Source organism: Saccopteryx leptura, chromosome 1 (assembly GCF_036850995.1).
Source record: "Saccopteryx leptura isolate mSacLep1 chromosome 1, mSacLep1_pri_phased_curated, whole genome shotgun sequence".
In the NCBI taxonomy this organism is placed as follows: domain Eukaryota; kingdom Metazoa; phylum Chordata; class Mammalia; order Chiroptera; family Emballonuridae; genus Saccopteryx; species Saccopteryx leptura.
In genome coordinates this window covers 252,383,562-252,402,915 of record NC_089503.1, presented here as the reverse complement: position 1 = coordinate 252,402,915, position 19,354 = coordinate 252,383,562, and the positions used below count along the sequence as shown (strand labels likewise).

The following is a 19,354-nucleotide window of genomic DNA, read 5'->3' as shown; positions in this document are numbered from 1 at the left end:
GTCTTCATATATTGCCTCGTCCTCAGTTCCGTCTATGGCATTTGAAATGCCACACTTCTACAACGACTGTATAAGATGCACCCAGTTTTTAGACCCCAAATTTTCCCCCAAAATGTGTGTCTTATACATGGAGAAATACAGTACATCCCAACTCTTCAACCCCGGGGCTAGAACACCCCAACTGGAAGAGAAAGACAGGAAAGGGAAATGCAGCCATGACTTACTCGGGGTCCTGGAGCTCCTGGAGGTCCCTCAAACTGCTGTCCCTGAAGGAGAAATGAGTGTGACCCTCATTCTAGCCCAGATCCCACCACTTCCTCCCAGCCCACGCCCCTCACCTGTTCAACCACTGCCGGTTCTCCTTTTGCTCCCTTCTCTCCAGCGCCCTGGGACAGGGAGTGGAGAGAAAAGAGATGTGAGCCCTGGAACTCAGACAAAGAACTCCCAGTTAACCAACCTCACACTCAACACGCACACACACGCACGCGCACACACACACGTGCATGCACATGTACAGAGTCCACCTTCTGAGCTGCCTCTGCTGTCCTTCCTTCAACCAACATGTTTTGAGCAGCTCCTCTCTGGCTGCAGCCTGGCCATGCTGTGTCAAGGTGAAGTGTGTGAACTCTAGAATCTCTCAAGGGATCCTAATCCTGGGGCTCTCTCTCACTAGCTGAGAGATGTTCAGTAACTTATTCAACTTCTATGGCCTTCCCTGCAAAGTCGGTGGGCGAATGATGACTGTATATATCCCAAGAAAATATGAATAAGTTTTTAAAAATGCTTGGCACCAAAAAGGCGCTCAGGATAAGTTAGAATTATTCCCCTCCACCCCTGTCCAACACCTGGTCCCCCTTCTCTGTCTGCCTGATTTTCCTAGGCAGTTTCATCTCAATGCTATCTTGGCTAAAGATAGTGTCTCTCTGTTGTTCAATCCCAAGTCTTTATCTCCAGCCTAGAACATCTCTCTTGAATTCCAGAATCTTCTAATACTAACCACCCACTTGACATCTCCATTTAGATGCCAAACAGGTTGCTGATAGCACATCCAAAATGAGATCCTTGACACCTTGCACCTGCTCCTCCCTCAGGCTTCCCCATCTCACTCAGTGGTTCCATCAGGAATTTATCCAGTCATCCTTACATCTCTCTTCACCTCCAGCAGCAAGGCCAAAATGGAGGATGGCCCAAATCTGTCTAGTTTTTTTTCTATCCCACCTCCACTGCCCTTCTTTAGGAAACCACCCTCTGTTGATGAAACTGTTGGTTTCCCTGCTGCCCCTCTGGCTCCCCCTATAGTCCATATGCTGTTCAGCAGCCAGAGGAGCTTTTAAAACTGAATTAGATCATGTTCCATCTCCAGCAGTTGGTTAGACTAAAAATCGAATGAATCACCCTACCCACAGAGACATCTATTAGCACAATGCCTGTCACATTAGCACAGTGTCTGTTGATAAATATTTGTCAACTGCACTAGAATGGTGGGAGGGCATTCTAGGCAAGATAAAAAGACAAGAGAGAGAATAGGTGGCCATGTGTGGCTCCCCATGCACCTAACCTAGCCACCCAGACTTACAGGAAAGATCTGGAACTGAGCCCGCAATGACTGTTCTGCTGCCCGGAAGTCAGGGCCCATAGTGGGGCCACCTCCTTCCTCAGCCTCCTGGGTCCCAAGTTCAGTTCCACCGTCAGGGTCCAATCCCCCCTGAGGACATTAGGACAAACCAAAAAACTCCTCATTATCTGCCACCACCACTGCCCTGGGGCCTTTCCTTTCAGCCTCATTCACTTCCCACTGACCTTTAGGATGGTGATGTTGTGGCCAATAGTCACAGTGGCGGCGATGACCAAAGGTGTGGGAGCCGGAGTCACAGTTAGAGCTGGAGTCTCTGTCTTGGGGATGTCAGTAGAGGTCTGGAGAAGGGATGGGGAGTATCAGGTTTAGGGTCAGGCCAAATAAGAAAGAAAGGAGGCAAAAGAAGAAATAGGCCCTGTTCCTCCCAGCACTCAGTCTTAGGAAGAAGACATAGGAGGATTCCCAGAAAACATAAGAGGGCTGTGGGGTAGGAGGTTGGCCATCGGAGGCAAAGGTGTGCTGACGGGACCAGAATAGCCAGCAGGGGGAGCACTCATGTATGGAGGAAGAGTAGGACTGAGCCAGGTCTGGGAAGCCTGGAAGCAGAGCTGGGCTGGCTACAGAGCCCAATGGTCAGGTTCAAGGTCCAGCACTCAGAGCCAAACTCCTGAAAGCTTATCTCACAGTCCTCTGCCAAGGCAAGCTTAGCAGTAGCCAGCCAAGCCACAGTCAGTGAGGGAGTGGCAGCTCCTCCTGGCCTGGACAGCTACAGGGGAACTGGGCCAAGAGCATGAAGAAGACAGTGGGGCTCCCTGGCCAGTGGCTCGGTAGATAAAGAAAGCATCATTCTGGTACACTGAGGTCACGGGTTGAATCCCCGGTCAGGACCCATAAGAGAATCAATCAATGAGTACACAACTAAATGCTACAACTAAAGTGGGACCATGAGTTGATCTCTCTCTCTCTCTCTCTCTCTCTCTTTCTCTCTCTCTCTCATCAGTGGAAATTTTTAAAAGGAGACATTGGGGGCCCAGGTAAGCGCTGAGACAGAGAAAGGAGCTGGGGAGAGGGGAAGAGGCAGGTTACCTCTGGTGTCCCTGCTCTGGGCCTGAAGTAATAATCTCTTTCTCCCTGTTAATACTTAGAGAAGATGTAGTAACCAGTGACCCTACCCTAATTAAGGACCCCAGCCAATGGCCTTCACCTAGGATACAGAGACCCACCAACTAATGACCCCTATCAATGACCCCTGATTGATGATCTCTACTAAGAGACTTAGCCAATGATCCTCAACAAATAACCTATATAACCAGTGACCTATCAGTGGCCTGATAATTAATGACTCTCATCAATGGTTACAACCAGTTATTCTTCCATTAAGTGTCCCTCCCAATCAATGACCCCAACCAGTGGCACCCCTGCAATAAGCACTAAGTGACCTCCCAACTAATAAGCCCCACCAATGATCCTAATCAATTATTCCTCAACCAGTGATTCTCCAACAATGAGTATCCATAAGTGAGCCCAACTAGTGCTCCCCAAACACTAACCTCCTACTCCAAACAGTGATTCCACTAACCAAGGACCCATCCAGGACTTCCCAGTAATAACCCATTGGGAACTCCCAAACCAATTATTTCATCAACGATCTCCTGAAAGTCACTCCTCCAACTAATGTCTTCTGATCAGTGATCCCCCATGGATGACCTCTTTGAGTAGTAACCCAAAGCAATGGCCCCCACCCATTATCCCTAAAGTAGTGACACTAATAACACCAACAGTAGCCTCCATCAATGTCCTCCAACAGTGATCTCAAGTAGGAGCTCAAGTAACATCTCCTTACAGAACCAGCAATCTCTATTATCAAGGAAGTCAAATAGTGTCCCCAATTTCAATTAATGACCCCCCAATCAGTAACTTTTACCAGTGGCCCCAGCCAGTCAACCCCAAGCAATGACACACTAACTAATAAAGCCATCATTCACCCCAGCCGTCCTTAAACAGTTACCCTCATCAAGAGCCCTCTAATAATAAGGTACCCATGTGGGTGTGCCCTCTCCCTCCAGTCCCCTGGAACCTAGGGGCAGAGATGGAAGAGCTTATAAGACAGGAGTAGCCCTCCTTCCCTGTCCCCATGTCATCAATCAGTTAAGACAAATAAAAGTCAGGGATTGCAGACTAGAAGCAAAGATCTTCAATGAGATGCCAGTTGCCAGTAGAAGTCAGAGACTAGAAGTTGGGCAGTCAAAGATCAGAAGTGAGAGGTTGCAGGTCCTTTACCTGGTTCTTCAGGGAGCCAAGAAATGGAGCTAGGGTCAAGGTCTCCTTGTTCTTCTTCCTGCCCTTCCCCTTACGGCCTTTCCCTTTTTTCTTCCCCTTTCCCTTCTTCTTTCGTTGAGGGGGAGGGATTTCCGGCTCACCCTGTGGGACCTGGGAAGAGGACCCCAATCAGGCCCAGAAGCAATCAGTGGAAACCTCATCACTCAGGTCACCTGGGACTATGTTAGCACATGTCCCATTGATCCTGTGCTTTTAAGCCATGGCTCGCTCAGCCTTGTGATCCCAGGTAAAGGTCAATTATATGATCTGAAGCTAAGGGTCACCTAGTTATGTGACCTGAAGTCAAGATCATTCATGCCTGGGATCTGTTTGAGGGCAGGTCCACTTAGCCCCATGGATGCGGCAAAGAAGTCACTCATTTCTGAGACCTGGAGGCAGGAATGACAGCCTTTGACCTCAGGACAAGCTTGTCACTCACCCCTGTGGCTGTGTCGTCCAAGTGATCACAGCCAGGAAGGTACTTCTCACAGTCTTGGAAGGCAGCCTGAGGGTCTGAGCTTATCAGCAGCTCCTGAATATCTCCCTGGGGAGAGGGTGGGAAAAAGGGAAGAGGGCCACAGGCTGACTCTGACCCCCATTTCAAGCAAAAAGGCTTGCTGCTTCTCCATCCAGAGCACCATAAGGATAGGGATGGGGTGGCCCCACCATGGCCCCAGTGACCACTCTCTGCCCCTCACAGCTTAGAGAAGAAAGATTCTATCAGGGTCACAACAAATTACAACCACAAATCACACCCCACAACACCCACTCCATTAGAGGCACAATCGGTCCTTCACTCTCAAACACATGGTAACATCTACTACGTGCCAAGTGCCCTTCAAGGTGCTGGGGAGAAGGAGGATAACAAAATGGATGAGAGTGCCAGCCTCCTAAAGGTGACACACACATCACATTACAAACAACACAGTCACCACACCAAAAACACCCCTGTCACACAGCCTTGCTGACACCCAACATTATAACCACCTTGCACACAGTCACACACCATCACAATGAGCGCCATCACATATCACAATTTCATCCTCCCACCACAAGCCAAGGACGTGCCATCACAAATTATCACCTCGTAGCGCTAGAAATTCACATCTGCACAGGGCAATGAGGTACAATGACACACGATGCTCCTTTCCCTCAGCTTCTTGACAGTGAGTGGAAGCTGGGCACGCCCTCTCCCACCTCCTCTCCAGATCAGACTGGATAAAACTTCCGCTCACCCTTTGCCTCAGTTTCCCTATCACTGACCCTTTAACCTTACTTCAAAAGTCTCTTCAGTTTTCTCTATCACTGATCCCTTACCTCAAAAGTCTCCTCCCTGAGGTCCTGGGTCCCCAGCACAGTGAGTCCAGCTGTACTGATGAAGTGAGGCCCGTGGCCCAACACAGGGGGCTGAGGTTCACAGTCAGCCACCAGGGTCACCATGCCACCATCCACACTGACTGCCACACGGTGCCACCTGCAGGGAGAAGGCTTAGTGGGGGGGGGGGCTGCTTCTCACCTCACCACTCTCTGGAAAGTCACCCTCCCCATACTCACCTGCCATCCATGAGGTTGACCTGCTGGGGGAGGGGTCTAAAGGAGTCACCGAGGAGGCCCAGCGCTGGCCCCAGTGCCAGGCCCAGCTGCCGGGCACCACCCTCATCATAAATGGATAAAAGGACAGATTGGTTGGCTGGCTGGGCGCGAAGAGTGATCAGCACGGAAAAGTTCTCAGGAAAGTGTCCATCTGATGGGGGAGGGTCAGAGAAAAAGGGACAGCTCAGATGTCCACGCTCCCAGGATAACCCCCAGCCCCTCCCACACTGACTTACCTGGAAAGAGGTCCCATGTGGGGATACTTAGCATGCTGGCCTTGCCCACCCTAAATGCCCGGTTGCCCTCTGGGGCCCTCTGGGGGCAGAGGCCAGGCCCGTCATGGACCGTGGCCTGGCTCTCCCGCACACCGAGTGCCTTCAGCACATCCACAGGGTCTGCTGCGGAAAGAAGTGGGGGGAGCAGTTAAAATAAGCCCAGGACTCCACATGCGTGGCTCTTATTTGGGGATTCAACACCTCCTACTGTGTTTATGTGTCAGAGCAGGAGAGCAAGTCTGGGACCCTCATCCCTCAACACCCCACAGCTGTTCCAGTCTCATTGGCCTGTTGACTCCTGTTTTGTTGTGTGTGTGTGGTTTGTTTGTTTTTTTCTCCCTTGGTTTTGGTGAGAGAAAAAAGCACTGACCTAGTTCTCGGATGAATCAAAACTTCCTGGCCTGAGCCCCAGAGCCAGACTGTCCCCCTCTCCGCACTCCCGCGCACCAGCTCCCTGGGGCTGCTTCCCAGGCCTGAAACCTCCTTTCCAGGGGAAACCCGCTTGGAGAGGAGGGGCTCCTGTGTGCTCTTTCCCCACCTCCTCCCTCTGACCTCCTCTTCTGACCATTACCTCCTGTGAACTGTTCCCTCTGACCATCACCTTTCCTGACTGCTTCCTCTGACCTCCTCCTTGACCACCATCACCCCTGGCCTCTCCCCTGTGACTACTTCCACTTCAAGTCTCCCCCCTCTGACCACTCTTTCTCTGGCCATCCCTTCTGACCTCTGCCTTCTGCCTTCTGATTCCTTCCTCTGGCCTTCTCCCTCTGACTGCACCCTGACCTCCTCCCTGTGCCTATCCCTGTTTCCCCCACCTGGCCTGGGATCTCCCCATGTTATCTCCCTCTTTGATTTCCTTATCATCACCTCTCTGTCTCTTTCTCTGATAACCTCTTGACCTCTTCCCTCTGAGCTGCTCCCTCTGACCCCAACAAAGGAAGGAACTGGTCTGGCCCCACCAGATCCTAACCCAAGCAGTCCTACCAGCCCCACCCACACAGCCCAGCCTCACCAGCACTAAGTGGAACCACATGGCTTGGGTAGAGGTGGGTGGGGGCTACCCCTGGGCCCAAAGCCCCTGCCTGAGCTCTCCTCCTCCTCCCCCAGCAGACATCCCACTAACCCCCTGACCCAGCCTCTTGGCAGGAGTCAGATTCTACTGAATCTGCCCATGACCTCACCCTGGGGGCGGCTAGGCTGACCTCACCATTGGGAGTCAGGGTAGGGGGCCAGATCTGGGGAGGATAAAAGCTTGGATGAGGGACCCCATCTCAGCTCTCCCTGGATCAGACTCTTCATTCTCCATGCTCTATAGAGCCTGTTTCAGCCTCAACTCCTCTTGCCCCCAACTTTTATTCTTTCTTTTCTTTCTTCTCTCTCCTGCCCCACCCTCTCCCTGTCCCACTTTCTGTCTCGGTCTTTCCAGGTCTCTCTCTGGATTTAGCTCTGATTCAGTCTCTCTCTCTTTCTATCTCTCTCTCTCTCTCTCTCTCTCTCTGTCACTTGGTATTTTATTTGTTTTATCTCTCTCTGAATGTCTCTATCTCAGTGCCTCCCTATCTCTCTGCATCTCTGCATATGGACTACTCTTCCCATCTCTCCATCTCTCTCTCTCTCTCTCTCTCTCTCTCTCTCTCTCTATCTCCATCTGCCTACCCCCAACCCTGCCACTGTCACTAGCCTCATCTCTAATTGTCTGTTCTGTGGCTGAGCTGTCATTAAAAGATATTTGGGTTATAGACCCCTGGGGCTAAGTTCTAGGCTCCCAGGCTCTGCTAACCAGAGGAGTCACTCCCTCACAGAATGACCATCCCAGCTGCCCTCTCTCCAGGCTGAGACCCAGGGGAGGGCTGAAATATATGGCCTCACCCACTATAGCTCTCTCAGGCTCTCCCCTTATCCAGACCCCAGTCTCTATGCAGTGGGGAAAAAAATCTCTCAACCAACTCCTCATTTATGTTGAAAAAGTCCTTCCCAACATCTAACCCAAATGTCTCTTGCTTCAATCTTGTGTCCCTGCTTAAATGACCTTTCAAAAACTGACTGCCTTTCTTTTCATGGCTGGCTTTGTGACAAGGAGACACACAAGAGGCATTGAGTCTTGCCTGTAGGGTCGGGGTGGGGGGTTTGTCAAGGACCCAGCCCACCTTTCCCCCACAGATTCTCCCCTGTGATAGCCAGGGCCATAGGGAGATGCTGGGTGGGGTCTAAGATGTGGAGGGAGGCAGGAAGACACCAGGCTGGGGCATGGCTGAGATAACCTCAGAAGAGTAGAGAATATAGGTGTGAGTGTTCTTTGCAAATGTCTTTATGTGCTACTGTACATGTGTATATAACAGTATGATCTGTGGTGTGTAAATGTGTGTGAGTATTTGGCCTATGATGGAAAGATTGGGTTCAGTCCTTTGACTGTGGCTGTGCCCATGTGAATCCGGGTCCTGGCAGTGAGGTAATGCAGGTGAGTCTGTGACTGTAATACTTTAGACTCACAATGGGGAAATTTGGTAATATGTGAAAGTGTGGCCAAGTAAACCAGTGGGTGACTGGCTGTGAATGTTGACCGTGTTGTATGGATGCCAGTGGAAGCATATGTGAGCACTTGAAAGCGTAGGAGGGTGACAAATGCTGTGACCCTGTGGCGAGTGGCTGGTGGGGCTTTCTGGGCGTGGGCATCGGGGTTTCACATTCCTGGTGTCCCTGGGGCTTATATTCTGAATTGCCTGAGATTGAACCGTGTAGATGTGTGAGCGTGGGAATGGTGTGTAATTCTGAGATTATCCACGTGAGCAGGCACCTCCTCAGACTTCAGGGAAAGTGTGTGTGTGTGTGTGTGTGTGTGTGTGTGTGTGTGTGTGTGTGTGTGTGTGTGTGTTGGGGGCTGAGTTTACTTTAGTGAGTGATTTCCAAGAGGGACTGGCCTAGGATCTCTCAGACCAGGGAACCTTTCTCGATCACCACTTGGGTACTATAATCTTCCCAAATCCCTGGTGCCCCGCACCCTGAACCCTGCGGGGCAGGCGCGGCACTCAGCCAGATGCGCGCAGCTGGGCGTGCGTCAGAGCTGACTCACCCATCCGGAGGCCCTTGGGACCCTTGGTGGGGGGGGCTCCTGAGAAATTCCTCGGGAAAAACACCCCAGGCTCGCTCAGCCGTGGGGGGGGGGGACAACTTCCAATCCTGCCCCCGCCGTGCTCCGCCCCGCCCCGCTCGGCGCCCCGCCTAGCCCCTCACCGCGGCCCTCCCGAGGCCCTGTCCATGGTGCTGATCCCAGCTCTGGGGAGCGCGGGAAGGGGGGAGGGGCAGGGGGTAGGGGAAGAGGTGGGCGCTCGCCAATTATGGGCACAGGAGGAAGAGGGAGAGTAGGATGAAGCCGTTTGGGGAGATGCAAAGGGAAGTCTGGATCTCCGATTCCCTCTCCCACACTCTCCCCACTCACCATCACCTTCAGAACCATTCACTCACGTTTTCATGGGCAATCATTTATGCCCATGAAAATCACCACCGCACCCCTCATAAAGTCACCCAGAGACACATAATCATAAGGCATAACACATACGATTATTCTCAAAACCCGCCCCCTCCCACACACACAGACATATTTGCACATGCACAACTGACAGTCACATACTCGCCGGGGAATCAGCCTGTCACCCATAACCAGACATCATCAACTCCCACACTCAAGCACACACACAATTTCACTCCAACTGGCCAAATACACATTGTTACACACACACACACACACACACACACACACACACACACACACACACACACCTTTAATTGCATTCATTCCTATGCACCCAGCAGTAAAACATGGTCACACGTTTCCCTGCGCCCGCCCCAGCTGTCACACCCACAAATCGCCCGGAGCCAGACACTCGCACACGGTAGCCACGCGCAACGCCCACGCCTCCCTTTCCGACTCCACCCGGTCTTTAGGGGCCTCACTGGATCCTGCATTCCAGGCCTTATGTCCTCCCTTACGGCTCACCCGCCTGGGTCCAGGGCAGAAGTTGCAGCGAGGCCAGGAGCAGGCAAAGGCCCGCCCGAAGCTGGCCTAAGCCCCAGCGGCTCCCCATCCCTGCGGGGCCCACACTCAAGGTGGGGTCCAGCGGGCAGCTTCGGGAAGTGGCGACTGCACGGACTCGGTGCACGCACTCGCGGCGGCCAGCTCCACTCGGGATCCACAGGAGTCTGTCCTAGACCCCGCCCTGGCCTCGCCCTGCGCTCCAGTGTCTGCCGGGCCGGACTCTCAGGAAGGGGGGCTGGCTGACAGCTGGTGGGGGGAGTTAAAAAAGTTTGTGCTGAGCGCTGATTGGCCAGCTAGGGGTGGAGCTGTGGGCCGGCGCCGGGCCCTTCTTGCCCCACCCCACCCTAGAGGAGGAGGGTCACTCTCACCCAGCCTTAGAATTCAGGGTCCCAGGCTTATCCCAAAACCTTTCCTCCTAACAGGGCCCCTCACAGGCGATCTTAACCTCATTCAAACTTTAGCCTCTGACCAGGCCCTGGTATTGAGGGTGCAACTTTATAACAAATTCTGTGTCACTAAGGGCCCCTAAATGGTACCTTAGCCTCACACCAAACCCTAGCCCCCTTGCTTACCCCAATCACTTAACCCCAGAGAAGAGGTACTGCCTCACCCTCACGCCTTCTTCTCAGGTCCCTAAATAACGGACCCTCTCCCCACCTCAAATCTCACTCTAGATTCCAAAATAAAGTTCCCAGACTTGTCCCAAACCTTCATCTACCCACCCAAATTCCAGAACTGGATGTCCCAACCCTCACCACAGATTCCTAAGCACTGGTCTTGATTTCCCCCAAACTTTTCATCTTCAAGTAAAGGGTCTCACCTCCATCCCTAGCTCTTCTCTTCCCCACTCAGGTCTCCAAATGGGTGTCCTAGCCTCAATCCCAAATCTTCACACATACCCCCATTAAATGGGGGTGTCTGGCTCCACCCCTAACCAGGTCATTGCCACAGGAAGGAGTAGTTTCCTGCTGTTTCTGGGGTGAGGCAGAGCCCCCTCACCCTACTGGGACCCCCCAGTGTGAAGAGGCCCCAGGAGGTCAGATGGAGCTGTCTGTGCAATTGAACAAGAGCAGACATATGGGATCTGATGACGCTTCTGCACAGAAGAACCGGAGGGGCGTATCCTGGGCCCTGAACTCCCCCCTCACCACCAAGACAGAGAAGTCAGCAGTGCCTCCTTCCCAGCCTCTGACTCTTCACACAAAGAGCCTCTGTATCCCTGGAGAGGAGGGGGTGGGGCCCCATCTGGCCTGAGGGGGAGATGGAGGCTCCCAGGATGGGAGCTGCTCATCCTCCCTCCCCAGGGACATCTAAAGCTAAAAGACTCATAAAGTTTCTGTCCTGCCTTGCCTTGCTGGAAAGTTCCTGATATATCTAACCCTATCTTCTGACATTCTTGTGCATGTTTGGAAGAACCCTTTGGGACCACACTCTCTGTCACCTTCTATCCCTCTTTCCCTCCAATCAGAGATTCTGTGCCCAGAATAGAGACAGCAAGGGAATCACCCTGCTAATTCTCTCGACTCCCTGAAACTCCCCCAACCCTAAACACTTCACATTCATAATAAAAAGCTCTCAGTTATGAGTGTAGCAGAGAGGATAAGACATTTCTGACAAATAAAGGAATAGGGATTTATTGGGCCTAAGGAATTCCCTAGCTTCCTGGCCTAGGTTGGTTCAAAATCAGGGGCTCAGGAGGTCCCTTCACCCTGCTGAGGATCAGTTTTGAGGATGTGTAAGAAGATGGGTAGCAATAGCCAGGTGCTGGCCAGCAGAGGTCATGCGTCCAGGGAGGGATCAACATGGCCGACCTTCCCCGGACAGTGCTGATCTCAGGCTGTTCGTCTGGAATTGGCCTGGAGCTTGCCGTTCAGCTGGCTCGAGACTCCAGGCAGCGCTACCAGGGTAAGGGGCTCAGGGCTGGGCTGGGAGGGGTAGGGGTGGGCATGGCTTCCAGGACCCTCTGCTCCCACCACACTATTGCCACGAGCATTTCCCTCCAGTGCATTTGTGGGCTTGGGGAGGACCCAGGACAAGTGGAGACCTTTTCCCACCTCTCCTCGTGAATCCTCCCCTCATCTAGTGAATATTTCGTGAGCACCTACTGGGTGCCAGACTCTGTTCTAGGTGCTGTGAACAAAACAGACCCAAATCTCTGTCCTGATTAATAGTATAATAAGGGAGGGCAAGGAGGACAGACAATGAACAGATTTAAATTTTTATCATATGTCTAGTGCTAATAAGTGCTAAGAAGCAAAATAAAGCAAAGGGAACATGGAAGGATGGGCAGTAGTGTTAGAAGGGCTGGTCTGCTTCTGAGCAGGTGGCTCAGTGGATAAAGCACCATGCCAGCACATCGTGGTTGCCAGTTCCATCCTTGCTCAGGGTGGTCAGGGTGCATATGAGAAGCAAACAATAAGTATACAACTAAATGGAACAACTAAGTAGAACAAGAGTTGATGCTTCTCTCTTCCTCCTTTCCATTTTCTCTATCTCTTTCTCCCCCTCTCCCCCCTTCTCTCTCTCTCTCTCTCTCTCTCTCTCTAAAAATCTGTCTCTCTCTCTTTCTCTCTCTCTCTCTCTCAATCAATGGGGGAGAATGTTTTAGAAGAATGGTCTGAGAGGTTTCATTCAGGCATTCCCTAGGACTCCCCTCCTCCACCCCTCCTGATTATTGCTCCAAGATAAGCCTCTTAAGTGAATCTGACCTTGGGGGTTCAAGTGGTACTCTAGGCCTGGGGACTTGGCTTCCTGCAATTCTGGAGTAATCCCTAATCTTCACCCCACTCATGGAGACTTCTGACCCAGAGCAGGCTGCAGTCAAAGTGGCCAAAGGGCTATTACTTAAGAGGAGGCTGCAGGGAGTGAGGTCATTGTCCTACTTGGAAGAGCTGCTTCTTTCAGCCCTCTACCCTCTGTCTTAGACATATGCACAGCTTTGAGTGTGAGAGTTTGAATGCCAGTGTGAAGGAAAGTCACTGTGCTCTATGTGTCCCTGTGGCAGGCAGATGAGTATATAAAGCTGCTAAAGGATGATATTTATTGAGTGCTTACAATGTGCCAGGCTAAGTGTTTTTCATATACAGTAGCTATTTCATCCTCATATCACACCTAGGAGATGGCTGCTATCATTTGCCTTGCCTGAGAAATGAGGGAACAGAGGCACAGACTGCCAAAGACTCTTGCCCAAGGTTGCCCAGCTGGAAAGTGGCAGAGCCAGGATCTGAACCCCAACAGCCTAGACCTGTGTTCACCCTTGTCACTATGTTGTGTACAGATGCATGTGGCCCCATTCATCTGTGCAGCACCCATGAATCACATAGGCCCACAATCAATATGCACTTGTCCCCTAAGAGTATGTATGGGTGATTGTGGGTACATGCATGGAGGGGGTGGTACTAACATATATACAGGCGTGTGAGATCAGCATTCTGATCAATTTTGGTTCAAATCTCAGTTCTAACACTAGCTAAGTAAGGGTGGGACAGAGAGGGAATGTCATTTTGTTGAACTTTAGTTTGTTAATCTGCATCATGGAGAGAACTACTTACCTGTTCTGGTTACCATTGTTAAATAACAAATCACCCTCAAAATTTATGTTGTAAAAAACTATAAACATTTATCTCACAGTTCACAAAGGCCATGAATCCAGAAGGGCTCAGCTGGGTGGTTCTGATTCAGTATCAAAGGCTACAACAAGCATAGAAGAGGCTGAAACATGTCAGGTTTTGGACAAGCATCTCTCCCTTTTGGTAATCTCAGGGCTCCTCTACTTAGTGTCTTTATCTGGGTTAACTTGAGTTTCCTCCCAACATGGTGGCCTCAGGATAGCTGGGCTGTTATGGGGTGGCTGAAAGCATCAAGAGTCAGTATTCAGCCTGACCTGTGGTGGCGCAGTGGGATAAAGCGTTGACCTAGAACACTGAGGTTGCCGGTTTGAAACCCTGGGCTTACTTGGTCAAGGCACATATGGGAGTTGATGCTTCCTGCTCCTCCCCTTTCTCTCTCTCTCTCTCCCCTCTCTCTAAAAATCAATAAATAAAATATTTTTTAAATTAAAAAAAAAATAAAGAGTGAGTATTCAGCCTGACCAGGTGGTGTGCAGTGGATAGAGCACTGACCTGGGATGCTGAGGTCCCAGATTCAAAACTCCAACGTCTCCAGCTTGAGCACAGGCTCACCAGCTTGAGCATGGTGTCACCAGCTTGAGTGTGGGATCATAGGCATGATCCCATGGTTGCTGGCTTGAACCCAAGGTTTCTGGCTTGAGCAAGGGTCACTGGCTTGGTTGGAGCTTCTAGTCAAGGCACGTGTGAGAAGCAATCAGTGAGCAACTCCAGTGCTGCAACTATGAGTTGAAGCTTCCCATCTCTCCCTTTCTCTTTCTCTCTGGAAAAAAAAAAGAGTGAGTTTTTAGCAAACAAGGCAGAAACTGCAGCACCTTTTCTGGCCCAATTTTAGAAGTCACACAACATCACTTTCACCATATTTTATTGGTTCAGAGCCAATCACAAGATTCAAGGAGATGGGAAAGAGACTCATATCTTAATGGGGGAGTAGCAAGGTTCTAGAAGAGCGTATGCAATGAAAGATATGGCCATCTTTGGAAAATAAGTCATAGACTCAACATAAGGTTCTTGTGAGGATTAGAGATAGTGCTTACAACAGTGTTTAGCACAGTGTCTGGCACATGGTAGGTGTTCAAAAGTTGGAACTTATGTTGATGATGTATTGTGTCTATTCATACTTGTATGTGTATGTAGCACATATATTGACCCAAGGTGTATATGCATTTATTTTTATATTTATTTTATTGTCTGACCTAATACACTATAAATTTCATGAAAGCACAGACTTTATCTTATTTAATGCAATAGCCTCAGCACCTAGAATAGGACATGGCATGTAGTACATGCTCAACAAACACATTGCATGGATGAATGGATGGATGGATAAACATGTAAAGATATATATACAAGTGTGCATTCGTGTATGTGTGGTGAATGGAGGTACGTAAACCTGTGGGTCTCTGTACCTCTGCGACTGCTTATGCAAGATCACAGAAAAGTACAAGTCCATACATATGGGAAAGGAGTCAGTGGCTGCTCCAACTCTGTTCTCTGTCCCCAGTGGTGGCCACCATGAGAGATCTTGGAAAGAAGGGGACACTGGAGGCAGCTGCTGGGGACACTCTGGGTCAGACCCTTACTGTGGCTCAGCTGGACGTATGCAGTGATGACTCAGTGGCCCAGTGTCTCAGCTGCATCCAGGGAGGAGAAGTGGACGTGCTGGGTGAGACTGGGAAGCCCCTGGGGTCACTCATTGGCCTAAGCACAAATCTTCATCACAGTAAGGCCTCAGTGTCTGGGCACCAGCATTCTTGTTTCACTAGCATCCTCTCACCTCGAACAGAAGGTGTAGACCAGTTGGCTAGGAGCCAAGGTGCCAATTAGTTTACTAGGATACAAGAAATAAATTGAAGCCTGAAGTCAGGGAAATCTTACTGAAGAAAATTCCTCACATATGGAGAAAATCATATGTGGTTGAGAAAATTACTTTGATGAGTCATTTGGGGAAGGGAAAATGATGAAGAAGCAACTCATTTTGGTTTCTTAACAACTTTCTAAGGAGGGTGGGTGTGGCTGTTTTGATGCAATTTGGGGTCAGAGCTGAATTGCTCATGCATTGTTCCTGGCAGCCTTCCCTCTTCCCAGGGTTCAGAGTCTCCGATAACAAATGTTGAATTATATGTAAAGATCATCAAGGCTCCACATTTGTCCATCCAAGAAAACCTGAACTGGCCCTGGATTTGGGGGGGGGGGTTCAGGGAATGTCCTTGGAAGAGTGACACTAAAAGGGTTGGGGGGACTTCAAAGTAACCTCAGCACCTCCACCTTAGTGAATAATGCTGGAGTGGGCCTGGTGGGGCCTCTGGAGGGGTTCAGCCTAACCACCATGCAGAGAGTCTTTGATACCAACTTTTTCGGAGCTGTCCGTCTGGTCAAAGCTGTGCTTCCTGGCATGAAGAGAAGGCGACAGGGCCACATTGTGGTGGTCAGCAGTGTCATGGGGCTGCAGGGTAAGCTCTCGGGACCCCACCCTTGGGAATTCCCCCAATGTCTGACCCTCTCCCAATGTCCATCTCCAGCTAGAAGGATGGCAAATAGGTTTTAGCTCATATTCCAAATGACCTGTGTTGAGAAGGATTTTGAAACTCAAAAGGAAAATTCTGGGGTAGATTAACTATGTCTGCCATGGTGCAGGAATAGACTGTGGTGATAAGGATGCTGCCAGTGGCCATTCACATCCCAGCATCAACCTCACTTCTGAACAAGTCCAAAAATCTCTCTCACCAATGCCCTCCCCCCAAAATCAGAACTCCTTCTTCTGAGATTTTTCCTTGATAAACACTTGCCACCAGCCATCAAAAATGTCTAGATTTGGAATTCTGAAATTCTTTAGCAAAGAGAGCAGTGATGGACTAGTGGTGTCTGCTATGGGCCTACTGTGGAAGTCACCTACTTGCTATCCATGCTCTTGGTTCTGTCCTCCTTGAACCCCTCTAGACTTGCTTCCTCCCTCTGGCCATTTCCTCAGATCTGTCGCCTTCCCCAGCTGTCCCCTAAGGAATCTACCCTATTTATTATCTTGCAACAGGGAAATTGTGTTTACTTAGCTCATCCCTTTGGTCCTTCATCCAGCCACATTTATTGCTCAACAAGACTGACAAGGACCCCGTTGCACAGGACTTGCCCTCAGGGCCCTGGGGATCCCGGGCCCGAGTGGCCCAGGGGTTTAGAGAATGGAGAAAAGTAGGGGAATTTCCTGGGCTGAGGGGAGATGGAACACTGCTGGGAAGAAGTGGCACCTGGACCTCAAGACAACTTCATCCTGAGCCTATAGGCTCCCATCACACTAACCATACACCCATCACGTTGGTCCCAGATAGCTCCTCATTTCCATCCTCCAACCCTCTTTGCTCTGTCCACCTCCCTCTGGACCCACAAAACCCATTATACAGATCCCCAAGGGGTCAACCTTTCTTTAATCCTCTCAGGTGTCATGTTCAACGATGTCTATGCAGCCTCCAAGTTTGCCCTGGAAGGATTCTTCGAGAGTCTGGCTATTCAGTTGCTGCAGTTTAACATCTTGTGAGGGGGGCACTGGGGCAGAGAGGGGGCTATGGAGGCAGGGAGGGGGGAGCGGAGGTGGTGATGGAGCAGACGAGTAAATGGGGACGATGGAGAAGATGGGGGTACAGGAAAGGATGAAATAATGATGGGAGAAATGGGGGTGAACAGGAAAGAGGGACAGTAATGACCAAAATGGGGCCGTGAGTTTGTTGGCATGCCAGTGTCCTCTCACCCTGAACAGAAGCGATATACCAGCTGGCTAAGAGCCCAAGGTGCCCGTTTATTAGAGATACATGCCCAGGTCCTTGTTCCCAGTGTCTCCCTGGTAGAACCGGGCCCAGTGGCCACCGACTTCGAAGGAAAGCTCCTGGAGCAAGTTTCCATGGCCGAGTTCCCAGGCACTGACCCTGACACCCTGCACTACTTCCGGGACCTCTATCTCCCAGCTTCCAGGGAACTCTTTCGCTCTGTGGGGCAGAGTCCACAGGATGTGGCCCAGGTGAGTGGGGGGACCCAGAGCCCCAGGACATGGCTTAGATCAGGGGTCGGGAACTTACGGCTCGTGAGCCAGATGTGGCTCTTTTGATGGCTGCATCTGGCTCGCAGACAAATCTTTAATAAAAATGATAATAACATTAAAAAATATAAAACATTCTCATGTATTACAATCCATTCATTTTCTACCGCTCATGTTCAGGGTTGTGGGTGGCTAGAGCCAATCACAGCTGTCCTCCAGGACAACACCAAATTTTTATTGGATAATGCATAAGGTACACAGGTCATTGTATGGCTCTCACGGAATTATCAATACATTTTAAAATATGTGGGGTTCATGGCTCTCTCAGCCAAAAAGATTCCCGACCCCTGGCTTAGATCTACAGGGAGTCCCTCCTACAGAACTCTAGTCGCTGGGTCCCGAGCTCAGGACTCCAACCCACAGGTTATTGTCAAGGTCATCAGCTCGGCCAGACCACCACTGCGCCGACAGACCAACGCCCGCTACTCCGTGCTGACGGCGCTCAAAACCACGGACCCCTCCGGCAGCCTGTACGTGCGGACAGCCCACAGCCTGCTCTTCCGCTGGCCACGCCTCCTCAGCCTCGGTCTCCGCTGCTTGGCCGGCGGCTGCTTCCGCACTCGGGTATCGCCCCGGTGAGCCTCGCCCAGCACAATCCTCTCCTGAGCAGCCATACTTCTTCCCGGCCACACCCAGATCAGAGGACATACAGGTCATTCATTCATTCATTCATTCATTCATTCATTCATTGGGCAAATTCTGCCTTACCCGCCCTGTACCTGGCCGTGGCTCAACCTCAAGGCACAGACCCCTCTGTGGTCAGACCTGGGGCAGTGAGAAGGGAACTATGGCCCCGGGCTGAGGAGTCCAGAGCAGGGAGCTGGTGCTGTCTGGGAAGGCAAGAAAGGCAGGGGCATTGTCCATGGATATTGAAGGGTGAAACAGACTGTCTCTCAGGACTTCTTTATGTTGGGCCTGGGAATACAGAAATGATCCAAACACCGCCATCACCCTCCCCATACACACACATACGTAGAGCAGAGTTGACTAGGAAGTTTCCAGACTTTTCTGGTTACACACTCCATCAGCAAAATGTGTTTGTGCAATGTACATATATTTTCCACAAAATATAGATTTGTAACCACTAACAGTTGCTATATTAAGTATTTAATAAAGCTCAATTTCCTATATCTAAATAAAATTTTTTTAAAGCAATAGTGTCCACCTCACACCCATTACAATGGCTACTATCAACAACAACAACAAAAAAAAAACAGAAAATAACAAGTGTTGGCAAAGATGTAGAGAAATTGGAACCCTTGTGTATTGTTGGTGAGAATGTAGTGTCACCTCTATGGAAAACAGTATGGCAGTTCTTGAAAAATTAAACAGAATTCTGATACAACCCAGTAATTTCATTTCTGGATATTATCCAAAAGAATTGCAAACGGGGTCTGGGAGGGATATTTGCACATCCATGTTCATAGCAGCATGATTCAAAACAGCAACTCAAGTGTCCATCAATGGATGAATGGATAAACAAAATGTGGCCCATCCATGCAATGAAATGTTATTTAAACTTAAAAAGAAAGGAAATTCTGACATATAGTATGCCATGGATGAACTTGAGAACATTATGCTGAATGAAATAAGCCATACACAAAAAAGCAAATACTGTATGATTCTATTTATTTCAGGTCCCTAGAGTAGACAAATTCATAGAGACATAAGTAGATGGTGGATGCCGGGGGGGGGGGGAATACTAAAGGGAGGGGGGATGGCGAGTTAATATTTAATAGGGAAAGATTTTAATTTTGCAAGATGAAGCGTTCTGGAGATAAATGCTGGTGACACACACTAATCTGAATGTACTGAACACTAATGAGCTGTACACTTACAAATGTTAAG

The 19,354-nt window shown here is 50.2% G+C and overlaps 2 protein-coding genes across 4 annotated transcripts in view; one reads left to right on the top strand and one right to left on the bottom strand.

Moving 5' to 3' along the window:
- Nucleotides 1–9,990, bottom strand: part of COL5A3 (collagen type V alpha 3 chain) — a 39,710-nt gene extending 29,720 nt beyond the window's left edge. For both annotated transcript variants that reach the window (XM_066346756.1, XM_066346757.1), the window contains exons 1-10: nt 9,758–9,990; nt 5,725–5,886; nt 5,450–5,639; nt 5,213–5,369; nt 4,335–4,439; nt 3,857–4,006; nt 1,801–1,914; nt 1,577–1,705; nt 339–386; nt 225–266 (exon numbers count right to left, since the gene is read on the bottom strand). In XM_066346756.1, coding sequence (XP_066202853.1) covers nt 225–266; nt 339–386; nt 1,577–1,705; nt 1,801–1,914; nt 3,857–4,006; nt 4,335–4,439; nt 5,213–5,369; nt 5,450–5,639; nt 5,725–5,886; nt 9,758–9,845 — 1,185 coding nt within the window. In that variant the 5' untranslated portion in view covers nt 9,846–9,990. The remainder of the gene's footprint in view (nt 1–224; nt 267–338; nt 387–1,576; nt 1,706–1,800; nt 1,915–3,856; nt 4,007–4,334; nt 4,440–5,212; nt 5,370–5,449; nt 5,640–5,724; nt 5,887–9,757) is intronic.
- Nucleotides 9,991–11,581: 1,591 nt separating this feature from the next.
- On the top strand, nt 11,582–18,350 carry RDH8 (retinol dehydrogenase 8). 2 transcript variants are annotated; one of them, XM_066361024.1, is made up of 6 exons: nt 11,582–11,701; nt 14,927–15,088; nt 15,696–15,875; nt 16,854–16,947; nt 17,245–17,428; nt 17,870–18,350. In XM_066361024.1, the coding sequence occupies exons 1-6, from the start codon at nt 11,599–11,601 to the stop codon at nt 18,083–18,085; spliced, it is 939 nt and encodes a 312-aa protein (XP_066217121.1). In that variant the 5' UTR covers nt 11,582–11,598; the 3' UTR covers nt 18,086–18,350. The 2 variants fall into 2 exon arrangements, with proteins under 2 accessions (XP_066217121.1, XP_066217122.1); XM_066361025.1 differs by lacking the exon at nt 15,696–15,875.
- Nucleotides 18,351–19,354: the final 1,004 nt, after the last annotated feature.